This window comes from Pteropus medius, unplaced genomic scaffold (assembly GCF_902729225.1).
Source record: "Pteropus medius unplaced genomic scaffold, Ma_sr-lr_union100, whole genome shotgun sequence".
Taxonomy (NCBI): Eukaryota; Metazoa; Chordata; class Mammalia; order Chiroptera; family Pteropodidae; genus Pteropus; species Pteropus medius.
The window spans coordinates 10,743,113-10,756,809 of record NW_024352783.1 but is presented as its reverse complement, the minus strand read 5'-3'; the positions used below and the strand labels follow the sequence as shown (position 1 = coordinate 10,756,809).

General features: G+C 47.9%; 1 protein-coding gene across 1 annotated transcript; it reads right to left on the bottom strand.

The window, feature by feature from the left end:
• Window positions 1–6,547: 6,547 nt before the first annotated feature.
• Window positions 6,548–13,177, bottom strand: KCNJ12 (potassium inwardly rectifying channel subfamily J member 12). The gene is given in 3 exon segments (XM_039847629.1): window positions 6,548–11,759; window positions 11,762–11,828; window positions 12,946–13,177. Coding segments are annotated over 2 exon segments (1,284 nt in total). The 5' UTR covers window positions 11,781–11,828; window positions 12,946–13,177; the 3' UTR covers window positions 6,548–10,494.
• Between the last annotated feature and the right edge of the window lie 520 nt (window positions 13,178–13,697).

The window sequence follows — 13,697 nt, the reverse complement described above, 5'->3', positions numbered from 1 at the left end:
ATTTAAAACTCAACCCCAAAACCTAACCATAATCTGAACCGGAACATAATTCTAACCTTAAACCAAACACTAATCTTAACATTCACTATCACTCTAATACTAAACTCAAAAATAACCTTAACCCTAATCTCAAACCATGCCCAGCCCAAAAAGTAGTTCTATCTAGACTGCAACCTCTAACCTACCCTAACTTTAACATTAACGTTAACCCTAATCTTTACCTCAGTGCTAACAACCCCAAAGGTAATTCTAACCTCAACCTCAGCCCTAACCTTAACATTAACACTAACCTTAATCCTTCCCTCAACACAAACCCTAAACCTATCCCAAAACTAACCCCAGCACTAACTGCATCCCTGATCCTACCTTAACCTTAAGGTAGGATATAAACCTAACTTCAACCCTGACCCTAACCTCTAACCTACCCTTAACATTAACACTAACCCTAATTCTACCCCCATCCCTAGCCATAACCTCAACTTGAACCCTAATTCCAACATCAACCCAAACTCTAACCCTAACACTAAGCCTAAACCTATACCAATCCAAACCCTAACACTGAACATTAAGCCTAAACCTAAACCTAAACTTAAACTTAACCCTAACCCTAATCCTAACCATGACTGCAAAATTATCCCTTACCCTAAATCTAAATCTAATCTTGCCTCAAGTTAACACTTAAACCTTCCTAGTGTCTGACTGATTAGTCAAAAAGATGTATGCCTCTAAAATACTAACAAGTTATTTCCAAACAGTGTGTTCCTCACACTTGCCTCTCAGCAAATGGAAACAAAACATATTCTCTAACCCTTGTGGTCTTTAAAAAAGTTGTCCAAAAGATGCTTGAGACATCAACTAACACACTGAGATAGCATCAAATGTCTGTTCAGAACACTGCTTAGACAGAAAATGAAATTCATATTTATCTGTTATGTCTATGACTACGATTATGATGTGACTGTTTTCAGTACTATTGTAATAGGCTAGTTGAAAGCACTCTTTAGAACAGTGGCTTCTTACTCTTCAAAGTCCTACACATTGTGAAAAGTGATTAGTTAAAACTAAGCTCTTACTTGTAAATTCTTACCAAACTAGATACTTGCCAAAAAGTATCACAGCCTGTTTATTTGGTAAATAGACCCAAAAGCTTTCTGTAATACATGTGGTACTTTGTTTAAATACGATACATACTTTCTGTATCATAAAAAGATACTTGCAAATTTTGTTGATCAAGTCTTTTTCTCAGCAAATGGGAGCTGAACATATTCTCTAATTATATGGCCTGTGACCAATGTGTCTGAAAGACTTTTTCACAAAAGCCTGATACAATATATGAGAACCAAGACTGCACTCCAAACAGTGTTTCGTCAGAGAAGAGATATCACAGTTACCAGTAATGCGGATAGTAAAGCATTCGACTTGAACACACTATATTCCGCAGGGTTCATTCTTAAAGTGGAACTCAAACACCTCCTCTCACGCATGGAGCTAAGTTTATGATGTGACTTGTTATTGAATTTTTTCTAAAAGGCAGTTATTAAAAGCCTCTAGAACATTGGTCTTTTCATTATTAAACACATACACATTGCATAATACGATTAGTTAAATATGTGATTTCACTGGTTTATAATTCGTACCAAATGGGAGAGTTGCAAAAAGTGTTTTGCAGAGTGTTTATTTGGTGAATTGACCTAAAACTCTTTCTATAATACAGGTGCTGCTGTGTTTAAATATGATGTGTACTTTGTATGTCATTTTAAAAAAGGCACTTGCAAACTTTGCTCATCACTATTTTCTCTCAGCATAAGGAAACTAAACTCATAATCTAATGCATGTAGTCTGTGACCAACATATCCAAAAGATCTTTCTAACAAAGTCCTAACATACTGTGTGAACACCAAGATTTTACTCAGCAGTGGTTACTTAGAGAATGGGTATCACACTCACCTGGAATGTATGTATATAGTAAAGCCTTTGACTTGAGCACACTTTATTCGACATGGTTCTTTCTTTGACGGGAACTCAAACACATGCTGTCATGCCTAAATCTATGTTTAGAACTAGGGTTAAAATTAGGTTTAAGGTTAGGGTTACTCTTGGTGTTAGGGTAAGGGTTGGGGAAGGGTTAGTGTTTAGGTTAGGGTTAGGTTTAGCTTTATTATGTGTGTTGATGTCAGGATAAGTGTTGGATTATTTTTATGCATGTTTGTGTTGAGGTTAGGATTAGGGTTAATATTAGGTTTAGGGTTAGGATTAAAGTTATGGTTAGATTTATGATGTGGTTTAAAATTAGGGTCAAAGTTAAGTTTAGAGTTAAAATTATGGCTTGAGTTGAGGTTAGTGTTTCCTATGAGGTCAAATATAGGATTGGGGTTAAGTTTACAGTTAGAGTGTGTGTCATAGTGTTTAGAGTTAGGTTTAGGGTTAGTGATGAGTCTAGGATAATGGTCAGGGTTAGCTCTAATTTCAGGGCTAAGGTTTGGGTTGAGGTTAATATTAGGGTTTAAATTAGGGGTAGGATTAGAATTAGGGTTAAGGTTTCATTTGAAGTTAAGATTAATGTTAGGTTTAATATTGGGTTATGGTTAGAGTTGAGGTTAGTGTGTGGTATGAGGTTAGGTTTAGGATTGGGATTAAAAGAGTTTCTAAAGAGAAGGTTCAACTTGCCTGTTAGAAAGGTACTGATAAGAAGTCACATTATTAACTTTGCTACATGTGTGACTGGATAAGTTGGAGTTCCATTTTACAAAAGAATCCTCCTGACTATAGTGAGCTCGAGTCAAACCCTTTATTACAGGCATTGCAGAAAAGCATGATTTCCATTCACTGTCTAAGCACTGTTCTGAACACAATGTGCTAGTACTTGTCGAAAACATCTTTTTTGAAAAGATGGTAAAACCAAAGACACCCGAGAATACGTTTAGTTTCCAATCCCTGACAGATAAAAGTGATGCACAGTTTACAAGTAACTTGTTGGTAACATAGAGATTACAGATCATGTTTCAACACAGTACTCTCTACATTCATTACAGAATGGCATCAGTTTCATTCACCTAATAAACACTGTGCTGAACTCAGTTGGCAACTATCCCATTTGGTAAAACTAAGTACAAGTTGTTGCCACCCACTTCTACCTGCTTGTGTAGGAGTTTAATGACTAAAAGACCACTACTGTAACACTAAATCAAATCCTAACCCCAACCCTAACTCAAAACCTAATCTTGATCTTTAGGCTAAATTTCAACCTAACTCTAAACCTAACACTAATTAAATCCAAATCCTAAACTCAAAGCTATCTCTAACCATATTGTTAACCTTAATCCTAACACAAGACCCATCCCCGACCATAACCTGAAACTATCCTTTATGTGACAGTAACCCTAACACTAATGCAACCCAAACCATTACCTCAAAGGTACTTTAACACTAATCCTAACCAAATCACATACAAAATACTAAACTTAACTCAAATCCTAATTTACATTAAACTCTAACTTTAAAACTAACTCTAACTCTAACCATAAACCTACCCTAACTCAAAAGCTAACACTAACCCTATTATCCTAAATTTAGCCTTAACCCTAACCCTTACCCTAACCCTAACACTATCCCAAAAGCTAAACCTATTTTAACCCAAATGCTAACCTCAAAGATAACTCTAAACCTAATCGTGTTAACTCAACCCTAATATTAACCTAACCCTAACTCTAATTCTAACTCAAAACTTAACCCTTCCACTAACCTTAAATCTAACCCTGACCCTAACTAAAAATCTAAACCTAAACCTAACCCTAATCTTAAAGCTAACCAAACCTAGTCCTTACCCTAAATCTAACCCTAACAAGAATCTTTTTGAAAATGCAAACCTTAAGCTCAAATCTAACTCTAACCTTATTGTAAACCCAAAACCTAAACTTCAATCTAACCCTAACCTACACCTTAACCGAATCATAAACTCAGCCCAAACCCTAACCCTAACATTAACCTTAACTATAAACCTAACCCAAAACCTAAACCTACCTCAAACCTAACCCTAACTCTAATCCTAGACTTGCTCTAACCCCAACCCTAATACCATCTCTAATTTAAACCCAAACTCTGCCTTCGAAGCTCACCTTACACCTACACCTAACCCTAACAATAACCTCAATGTAGCCCTTAACCCAATTCTAACCAAACCCTAATCCTATTTTAAACCCAAACCCTAACTTCAAAGCTGACTCTAACCCTAACCCTAACTCTAATTCTAAAGTTAGCCTCTGTGGTTGGAACTCCTAGTCACTCAGGACACTTGTCTCAGGGCTGGGCCAACCCATGGGCCCCTCCTTGGAGGGAGTTGGGCTCATGGACCCTACACACACAAGGCTGGTTACAGAGTTCACTACTGCACCTTTAACACCTGCCCATCTGGCCCCAGAGGCTGAGCCCAGCTGTTCTTCCAAGGAGGAAAGGGCATGTGGGGCCTTATTCTGATGGCCGCCCAAGGTGGGGTTATGAGCACCTGTTTGTGCTGAGGGATTCCTGGGAGGGCCAGAGCCTACGGCCGGTAGCCTCGCCAGTGTCTTTAAATGGGGGAGGGTCTTGATGTCACATTCCCCTTGCCTGCCACCCATGTCAGTGAGGGCCCCACCTCACACCAGGTGCCCCCCAACTCACCCCTTTGGTCACCATTTATCTTCCTCCTCCCCAGCCAGCCCAGCTTCCATGCCCCTCTGCCTTCCCTAGAAGGCTCTATCCACAAAGTGATGGCTCCCAGTGGTGGCTGACTAAAAGGACAGGACATTGTAGCCTTGAGAAAGTCACTCACCTCCAAATTTCAGCTGCAAAATCCACTCTCTGATCGTCAGAACATGTGGTCAGAGAACCTCCCCTCATCAGACCCTCCCTCCTGATCCAGGTGCTGCCTATTTTCTGAGCCCAAATGCAGTCACAGGAAAGTTCTGTCCATCAACACTCAGTCACTGGCTCACCTGTACACCACAGGCAACCACTGTCCTGATTTCTATCCCCATAGATTAATGTCTGTTCTAGAACTTCACATGGATAGACTTAAACATGCACCCTTTTGTATCTGGATCCTTTCATTCAACACTGTGTCTGTGAGGTTCATCCACCTTGCTGCATGCATCAGGGAACTATTCTTTCCCATGGTTGTGTAATATTCCGTACGTTGTTGTATATACTTGTGTTTGTATGCATTTTAGGTATTTGTCCATATATTTGGGGGGCAGGTCTGGATGTTGTGTTAGTATGAGGCTGCAGTACCCTTTCAAACATTTTCTAGCCAGTCAGCGGGTTCACAAAAAGTTATTGGTGTCTGTAGAAGCAGCCCCCATCTGGACCCCCTCCCCTACCATCCCATATTGCATGTTCCACATGTGATATGGATCCCTCCCCACTGAGCCCATGGGCAGCTCCTCCCTGGAGCCCTGAAGCAGTGAGGAAAGGTATGAAACTTCAGAGGTTACCATTGCTGTGCATAATTGTGTAGGTTGTAAATGGCAACCTTCGGGTTGTGCAGTATACAACCTGTGCTACTGCATTGCTCCAGAACCTGGTCTGGGAGCCCTACCCTGTCCCAAGGCTAAGGCATCAGAACTATAGCTCAGCCTCTGTGCCAAGTCTCAGCAGAGAGTGAGAACAGTCCCAGGCCTCAGCATTGACCTCAGCATTGATCCAGGAAAGGAAAGGAAGAGCCCTCTTAACACCTGGACCCACACAGCCTGGTCCAGCACTCAGAACCCTCAAAGAGCATCATTCCTCCTGTGTTGGATTGCATATGGGGAAACTGAGGCCCAGGGAGGGGCTGCAGCTAGCAGAGACAGGGAAGATGGATCTAGGCACCAGGTCACTGATTCACTCCTTTTTGTCCAGCCTAATTCTCTGGCAGCCTCCATGTAGTTCCCCAATGGACCTCAGGGTCCTGGGGTAGGAAGCCCAGGTACAATCCAAGTGAACATCCCCCAGGTCCTTCACTGAGTTCTCCACTTGTGGAAATAGTTTGAACAAAGGAAAACATTCTTTCTCTGTGGGTCTCTGCCAAAAGGCCATTGAAATCCCAGAGACTGAACCCTTGGTACAGATGAAATTCTTTTCCCTCAAAATGGGCCTCTTGCATCTTCCTTCCTGCACATGCTGTTCCCCCTGCCAGCAGCACTTGTCTGCTCTCCATCCCCCACTAGGCTGATATAGGGGTCTTCCAACCCCTTATCTGTCCCAGCTTCCTCTCCTTTTACAGTGGTGAGAACCCAAGCTGCTATCTTGCTGGGGACCTCCCCTAGCATTAAGGATTCTGGAGTGGGCCTCTAGTCTCCTGCATATGGGAGGTGCAGGTCCAAAGAGATCAAAGCAGTGCCCAAGGTCACACAGCTGGGGCGGTGTGACATCCAGTCATAGTGAGTGATCTGCAACACTCAGGGGCAGTGTGGGAGAGGGTGTGCAGTCATAGGAGAATGAGGGCATGTGTGCTGGCTGAAAGAGCACTCCAGAATCTATGAGGAAGCTGTGTTCTGTCCCCTCTTCCCAAGCTGCTGCCATGTCCCACTCCCACCCTAAAAGGCCCCTATGTCCATCACTGCAGGATACAGGTGGCTAAGGGAGCATGAGAATGGCTAGCATATTCTGGCGCCAAGTGGGGCCTTTCAAACACACATCTCTGCATGGTGGCTCTCAAAGAGATCAAAATTCACTTAATCTGATCTAGTCTCGTGGCCTATATCTTTAGATACTGCTATGCATTGAAAATAACATGAAAATTCTCCAGTTTTACCATTTAAAATATATTTGACATTCTGTGACCACAGGCAGGGCAGACATCCCTTTGCAGGGGCCTCCTTCCCACCAGGGCCCCCAACCCCCACCAGGACCCTCGAGCAGGCAGGGACTGGGAAGCACAGCATCAGCGGGGCACAGGAGGAGGCATGCAAGGGTGCACACACAGACATGCCATTCCTTGCTATTTGTGCTCACAATTCTCAGGACCTGCACATACTCACACACATATACACTGCCCCCAGCAGGCAGGCACCATCTCCACTCATGGAAACTGGCACAGCTGCCACACAAATGCACCACACACATGTACATGTTCACATGGACAACCACGCACATGGCATCCTGCCCACAATCACTTACTGCTGGAAGCCAAGGACTCAAATACATGTGTGTAGATATTACCTCACACACACACACACACACACACACACACACACACCTACACACACACACCCCTCTACGACACACAAAGCTTACCCTGGTACACATACTCCACACAGCCTATATGGACATGATCAGGGCAGAGGGCCAGTGGGACTACTGAGTTTATCTGTGCTGATGGCCATGGCTGGTGTCCATCCTGAGAAGTGTGTACCCAGCCTTCCAACCTGGTGAATATTTAAGCCAACACCCACATATAAAACACACACACACAAAGACACCTATGGATAATAAACACATAATTTTGTGTGTATGTGTGTGTATACATACACACATACATATCACGTATATATAGAGATCATCATATGCATACATCCATACAACAGTCTCACACGATGATTCCACATGGTCATGCACTTACAGGCAAAGCCATAATTGAATGTTTCATTTGAACATAGATGAGAATTCCACATATAAATCCACATACTTTCTCACATTCTCACAGTCACACACACACACTGCCAGTACGGCCCACATAAGCAGCTAAATGTCTCAGAGCAGAGAGTGCCAGAGGCCACATTCTTAGCCCACTCTCAACCTCTGGATGTCCTGGTTCAGGCTGTTGAGAAACTTCTTGGAAACTCCACTGCCTAAGAGGGTGAGGGTGGTAGCAGGTTGGAACACACACCTGCATGTCACACAGACCACACATGACACACATTTACTTGCACACACACACTCATCACACGCCACATGCACGCACGTGCACGAGCATGCCCCACTCACCTGTGCATAGCACAGTCAGTGGGTTAACTAGCTCTCCACACATCACACATGGGCACGCATGCCCCCACACACACCTCTCAGGGGCCATGTGATCCTTGCTTGGTATACACACAGCTCCTCCTCCCATCCACCCTCCCATTTCAAGTGCATTAAAGAGGGAGACTGTTTTGGTCTTTAGCACAAGCAATAAATAAATAAATACAGGAAAGGAAAAGAAAACGGCAGAAGAGTTTGAAAATGCAGCATCTGCCTTTGGCAGGGAATGAAAGGCAGCATGGAGTTGCTCTCCCACAGGATCTGGGGGCTGACCTGGGAGGTGACAGCCATGAAAGGAGGTATACCAGGCCACCCGAGATTGCCAGAGCCTTGGGGTTCTGGGGTTCCTGGGCTCTGCTCTGGATGGAGTGAGTGGAAGTCTGGTCCACCCTGCCCTGGAAGGATTTCCAGCTCCTGGGCAGATCCAAGCACTGGCCTCTATGCTGCCCTGATTGTCTAGGGCCACCTTGTCCCTCCATGGCTCAGCCTGACAATCTAGGCAGGGGTGAGTGGGTAAGTGCTCCTACATCAACTCCACCCTTACCCTCAGCTAAAGCTGAGAATGCCAGCCAGGCTCAGGGCAGGGGGCCATGCCAGGCTGGAAGGAGCCCCTCCAGCAGATCCTGAGAGGAAAGAGCTGCCTCTAGTGCCTTGAGCTGAATCTTCTTGGCCAGAAGTTGGGGTGAGGTCTGAGGCTAGGACAGGGTATGGGGAGTCAGGTCTACCTCAGGCCAGGGACTGCTGGGGTATCTCTGAGTGGGAGCTGATAGCCTATGCCCAGGGCTCTCCACTGCCCCTGACCTCAGGTCAGGTTTCCAGCTACCATGGAGATTGGTGGAAGAGGGAAGAGGCAGGAGACCACACCCAGGCCCCGGCCTCTCTGTGTCTCTCAAGTCTCATCCCCTATTTATATGACTTTACACTCTGTCTCAGCTTCTCCATTTGGGCTAGAGTCTCTGATGCCTTTAGGTTGTGAGCTGTCTTAGGGGCACAGATTGGAGAGGCCTGGTAAGGCAGGCTGAAGAGACACAGTATATTTCTAATACTGACTTCCTTATGGGCCTGGTCATTTAGAAGGGCAGCATTCTTAGCTGTCCTGGGAAAAGTTCCCAGCTCCATCCCAGGGTCCAGCCCCTGCCAACTGTCTTCTCTGCCAAGAACACGCCCACATTGGGCAGCTCAGGGTGCAGGGGCCTGCTTTTGGGCCAGTAGGGCCAACAACCTCTTCCCCATTAGGGTGCTTGGATGCATGTGCCACTCCCAGGGACCTCAGCTGACAATTCCATGCCTTTCCTACAATTGCTTCTCTGCCATTCAGGCAGGATACATCCAGGCTGCCACCCACTTGGACTCACCTGTGCTGCCCCAGGTGCAGGGAGAGTACCACGTCAGTCTAGCCTCTGCAGACAGAGGGGCTAGCAGGGACTTTGCAGTGGAGTCAGGGCAGTGGGCGGGGACAGTGGAGTTTGATAAAAACAGAAACAACTGGGGCCAGACCACTCAGAGTCTCTAAGGCACAATTCACGTGGGGGTCCCATTCAAGATGGGGCTGAGCCATTTCCTCCTAGTCTGGGAACTGAGCTTCCCTTCCCACAGAGCCACCCAGTCCTGCATTTCCCAACTGCCCATCACCATGAAAAGAGTGGAGGCCACTGGCCAGAAAAGGAGAAATAAACAAACCCGGAGAATCCGGTGTGTTGGGAGAAAGGGGACGCTCTATGGCAGGCAGGTCTCATATCTGGCCCTGAGATGCACCTCTAAGGTACAAAGTCAAACTCAAAAATCTCAAACTAGTTGTTTCCCAGCCCTTACTCCCACCTATGACATTGGAAAGCTTTTATTATGATCATTAACATGAGCTTGGTTTTTCTATCACAAATGGAATCTATTCTGCTCATGTACATAAAGAACCATGGTGAGCACTGTGCTTACTGTCACTGCACCACCTGCATACGCCTGGCCTTTGCAGAGTAGAGGCCCGTCCAGTCTTAGAGAGCCTTTTGGAGCCTCTACCCAGCTGCCTGCATCCTGGCAGACCAATGGAATTCTAATTGTCCTTAAAAAATTTTTTAATCATGTTAATTTTTTTTTTTGTAAACAGTCTTACTCAAGTTAAGATTGAGAAAGCCAAAACCCATTGTTTCTCCCCAAGTTAAAAACCAGCAAGGTGCCCTGTAGCCTGCCAGCTTTCTCCCAAAGCCTGGGCAGCTACAGAGCCCTTTCTGGGCAGGCTTCAGCACTTTCCTCAGGCAGAAGCCCCTAACTCCCATGGCCTGGCCCCCAGGAGGCCACCTCCTTGCCCCTGAGCCTGCTTGGGCCTTTGAGGCCAGGGGCTACCAGCTCCAGCTGCCCACTTCCCCGCCAAACTTCCAAGGCCATCATAAAGAACATAAAACATCTAAAGTGCTACTGAGTCTGCAACTGGGACACCTTGCCCATTCTGCTCAAAACCGGAGCCCTCACAGGATGTGGGCCTCTCCTTGGCTGAGTGGATGCTGCATCTTGGCCAACAGTGGCTCAGATCTCAGACTCCCGTCTGTAGGGCCGCTGCTCAAGGGCACCCCCACCAGCTTGGAGTCTGTCAAAGTCATGCCTGGCCTGAGGACTACTGCTGTCCTGGTCTTCATCTGCTTCATCATCCTCATCACGGCTTAGGAAGGCCAGCTCATTCTCATAGCAGAAGGAGTTGGCGCTGGGCAGTAGAAACTTGTTCTCCACCAGGTCCTTGGCGCTGCAGCGGGGCGTGGAGGGTACCTCGTAGGTCTTGTGGAAGTGCGAGTAATCGATCTTGTACTGGTTTTTCTCCTCAAAGAGTACAGGCTCAAAGCGGTGACCCCACAGGATCTCGTTGGCCAGGTAGGAGCTTCGGGCCTGTGTAGTCATGGCAGTAGCCTCCACCATGCCCTCCAGAATAACTACAATTTCAAAGTCATCTGTCTCCAGGTCCTGCTGGCTAATGCCAAACAGCGGGCTGGCCTCATCGATCTCATGCAGGATGGTGATGGGTGACACCAGGAAGATGCGGTCAAGGCCCTTGTCGAAGCCAACATCGATGTCAATCTGGTCCAGTGGGATATACTCACCCTCCTCCGTGACCCTCGGCTTGATAAGCTGAGCCCTCACATGGGCCTCCACAATGTGGCTCTTACGCAGGTTGCCCACACGCCACATGAGACAGAGTTTGCCATCTCGCAGCGCCACAACAGCATTGTGGCTGAACAGTAGCGTCTGCGCCCGCTTCTTGGGCCTGGCCATCTTGGCCATGATGGCACCAATCATGAAGGAGTCGATGATGCAGCCCACAATAGACTGAGCCACCACCATGAAGACGGCCACTGGGCACTCCTCCGTCACACAGCGCAGCCCATAGCCAATGGTGGTCTGTGTCTCAATGGAGAAGAGGAAGGCTGCCATGAAGCCATGGACCTGCATCACACAGGGCGTGCGACCACGGTCCTCAGCAGGCTCCAGATCACCGTGGACCACAGCAATGACCCAAAAGATGACTCCAAATAGTAGCCAGGAGGCAAGGAAGGCCAGTGAGAAGATGAGCAGCATATAGCGCCAGCGGATATCTACGCAGGTGGTGAACATATCAGCCAGGTAGCGCTGCGACTTCTCGTCCATGTTGGCAAACTCAATGTTGCACTGGCCGTTCTTCTTGACAAAGCGGTTTCGGCACCTGCGCCGTGTATGCACCTTGCCATTGCCAAAGCCATTGGTTCCCGACATGGTAACCAGGTGCAGTCCGTCCTCCTCTGATGACACAATGCTGTAGGGTTGGCCCGGCCGGCAGTGGTCATCCCGGGGATGGGGTGGGCAAGCCAGGCCAGCTCCAGGTGGGGTGGCTCCTGCAACAGATAGGACGGCAAGTGTCCCACACTCACCCATGCCTCTGCCCCCACCCAGAACTCTCAGATGGAGCTGGCCAACATTGGACCCTAATTTACCCATAACCAAGCTCCTGATCTTCCTTCTCACCTTAAGCCAGCTCTTTACCCTCCTTCTCAGATTGGAAAACGGCCACTCCATCCTCCCAGCACCTCCAGCCAAAACCCTTGGATTCATCTTCAACTTCTTTTAACCCCACCCCAAGGACTCCGCTTTGAAAATATATTTAGGATCCAACTCCTTCTCTCACCCTCATGACCTGAGTCCCCATCATCACCCACCTGGATCAGCATGGTGGCCACCTCACCAATCTTCCTGCTCCTGCTCCCACCCAATCTCAGTCCAGAAGCAACCAGGGGAAGCCTGTCCATCATCTGCTCAAAGCCAGAGTTCCTGCTGGCACCTGCAGGGCCTGCATAAGCAGAGCCCAGGACCCCTCGGACCTCACCTCCCTGTCACTCGCCCTGCTGTAGCCCACTGTTCCTTAAACCCACCCTGGACTCTCTCTTCCCATTTTCCCACCACCTCCCTCTTTCAGGTCTTGACTTTCATGCCATAAAAACATCTCCAGAGGCCTCCCTGTGCCTTCAGAAGATGGTACACCCCTCCTAGGTCCCCACTGTAACCCCACAGCCCTGACCTCGAACCTAATAATGGTAGTAATAATAACAGCAATGATGCACACGGGGTTGTACTTGGCTGCCATCCCTACCATGAGACTGTTGGCCACCTGAGCACAAACAGCTTGCTGTTTCCCTCAAAAGTATCTCACCCTCAGGGCCTAGAAACAGCTCTGTTCCCTAGGACATCCCAAGCTGGGCCCCACCCGCCCTCCTGATGCTCTTTGCCTCAGGCACCCACTCAGCACTCATGTCTCCTGTCACCAGCAGTAGCTAGGAGGAGACCACTGAGTCAGTGCCCAGAGGGGTCACTGACTGGCTGACCGCAGTCCAAGGGCCTCCCCCACTCCCACCTTCCTCAGCTCTAAAGAGTACATTAGGGGCACTTAGAAGTGTCACTGTCCTTGGCCTACTCAGGGGACCATCTGGTTGGCCTGCTGCACACACACATACTCACACATACTTGGCCATCTCACCGCATGCCCCATGGAACTGCATCCTCACCAGACAAACACTGCTCCCATGGCTGGTGGTATGTGTCCAGCACCTAGACACACAGGCCAGTAGCTACTCCTTCTTCAGTGCCCTGCTGGCTCCAGGACAGCCTGCTGGTGCCAGGCTGAGGCATCTGCAGGCTGGGGGCCATGGCACCACTTGGCCCTGTGGGCACTAAGACAATCTGGCCATTAGCTTCAGGGCTTTGGGTGCTCAGGACCTCAGCTTGTCTCAGCAGGGCTGGGCTGGCCTGAAAGGAGGGGTGCCTAGAGGGGTCACTGACTGGCTGACCGCAGTCCAAGGGCCTCCAGTTGGCCTGGCTAGGACACTGAGGAGTTGGGCATGTTCCTCCCCACAAGCAGGGACCCCACACACCCCCAATCCCCACCTGGTCAAAGCTAGACAAGGCTGGGAGCCCTTGAGCATCCAGAAGACAACAAGGCCCCAGAGAAGAAGGTCCCTGGGAGGCTGAGCCAGAAGCAGGGAGGCAGGTAGCTGGGCACCCACTAGAGGCTTGGAAACTGGAAGTGATATAGCCAGGAGGTAACAATGCTAAGATTCAGCCCTCATCTGTGTGACCAGGTACAGCCAGAGCCTCAGAGGAGCAATGACCTCTGACCTCTGCTCCAAACATCTGGGAGACAAGTGAGGGTACAGCCCTCAGGCTACAAGGCTGCAAGGTCTTTCAGGGTCTGTCTTGGTCACCAGATGCTG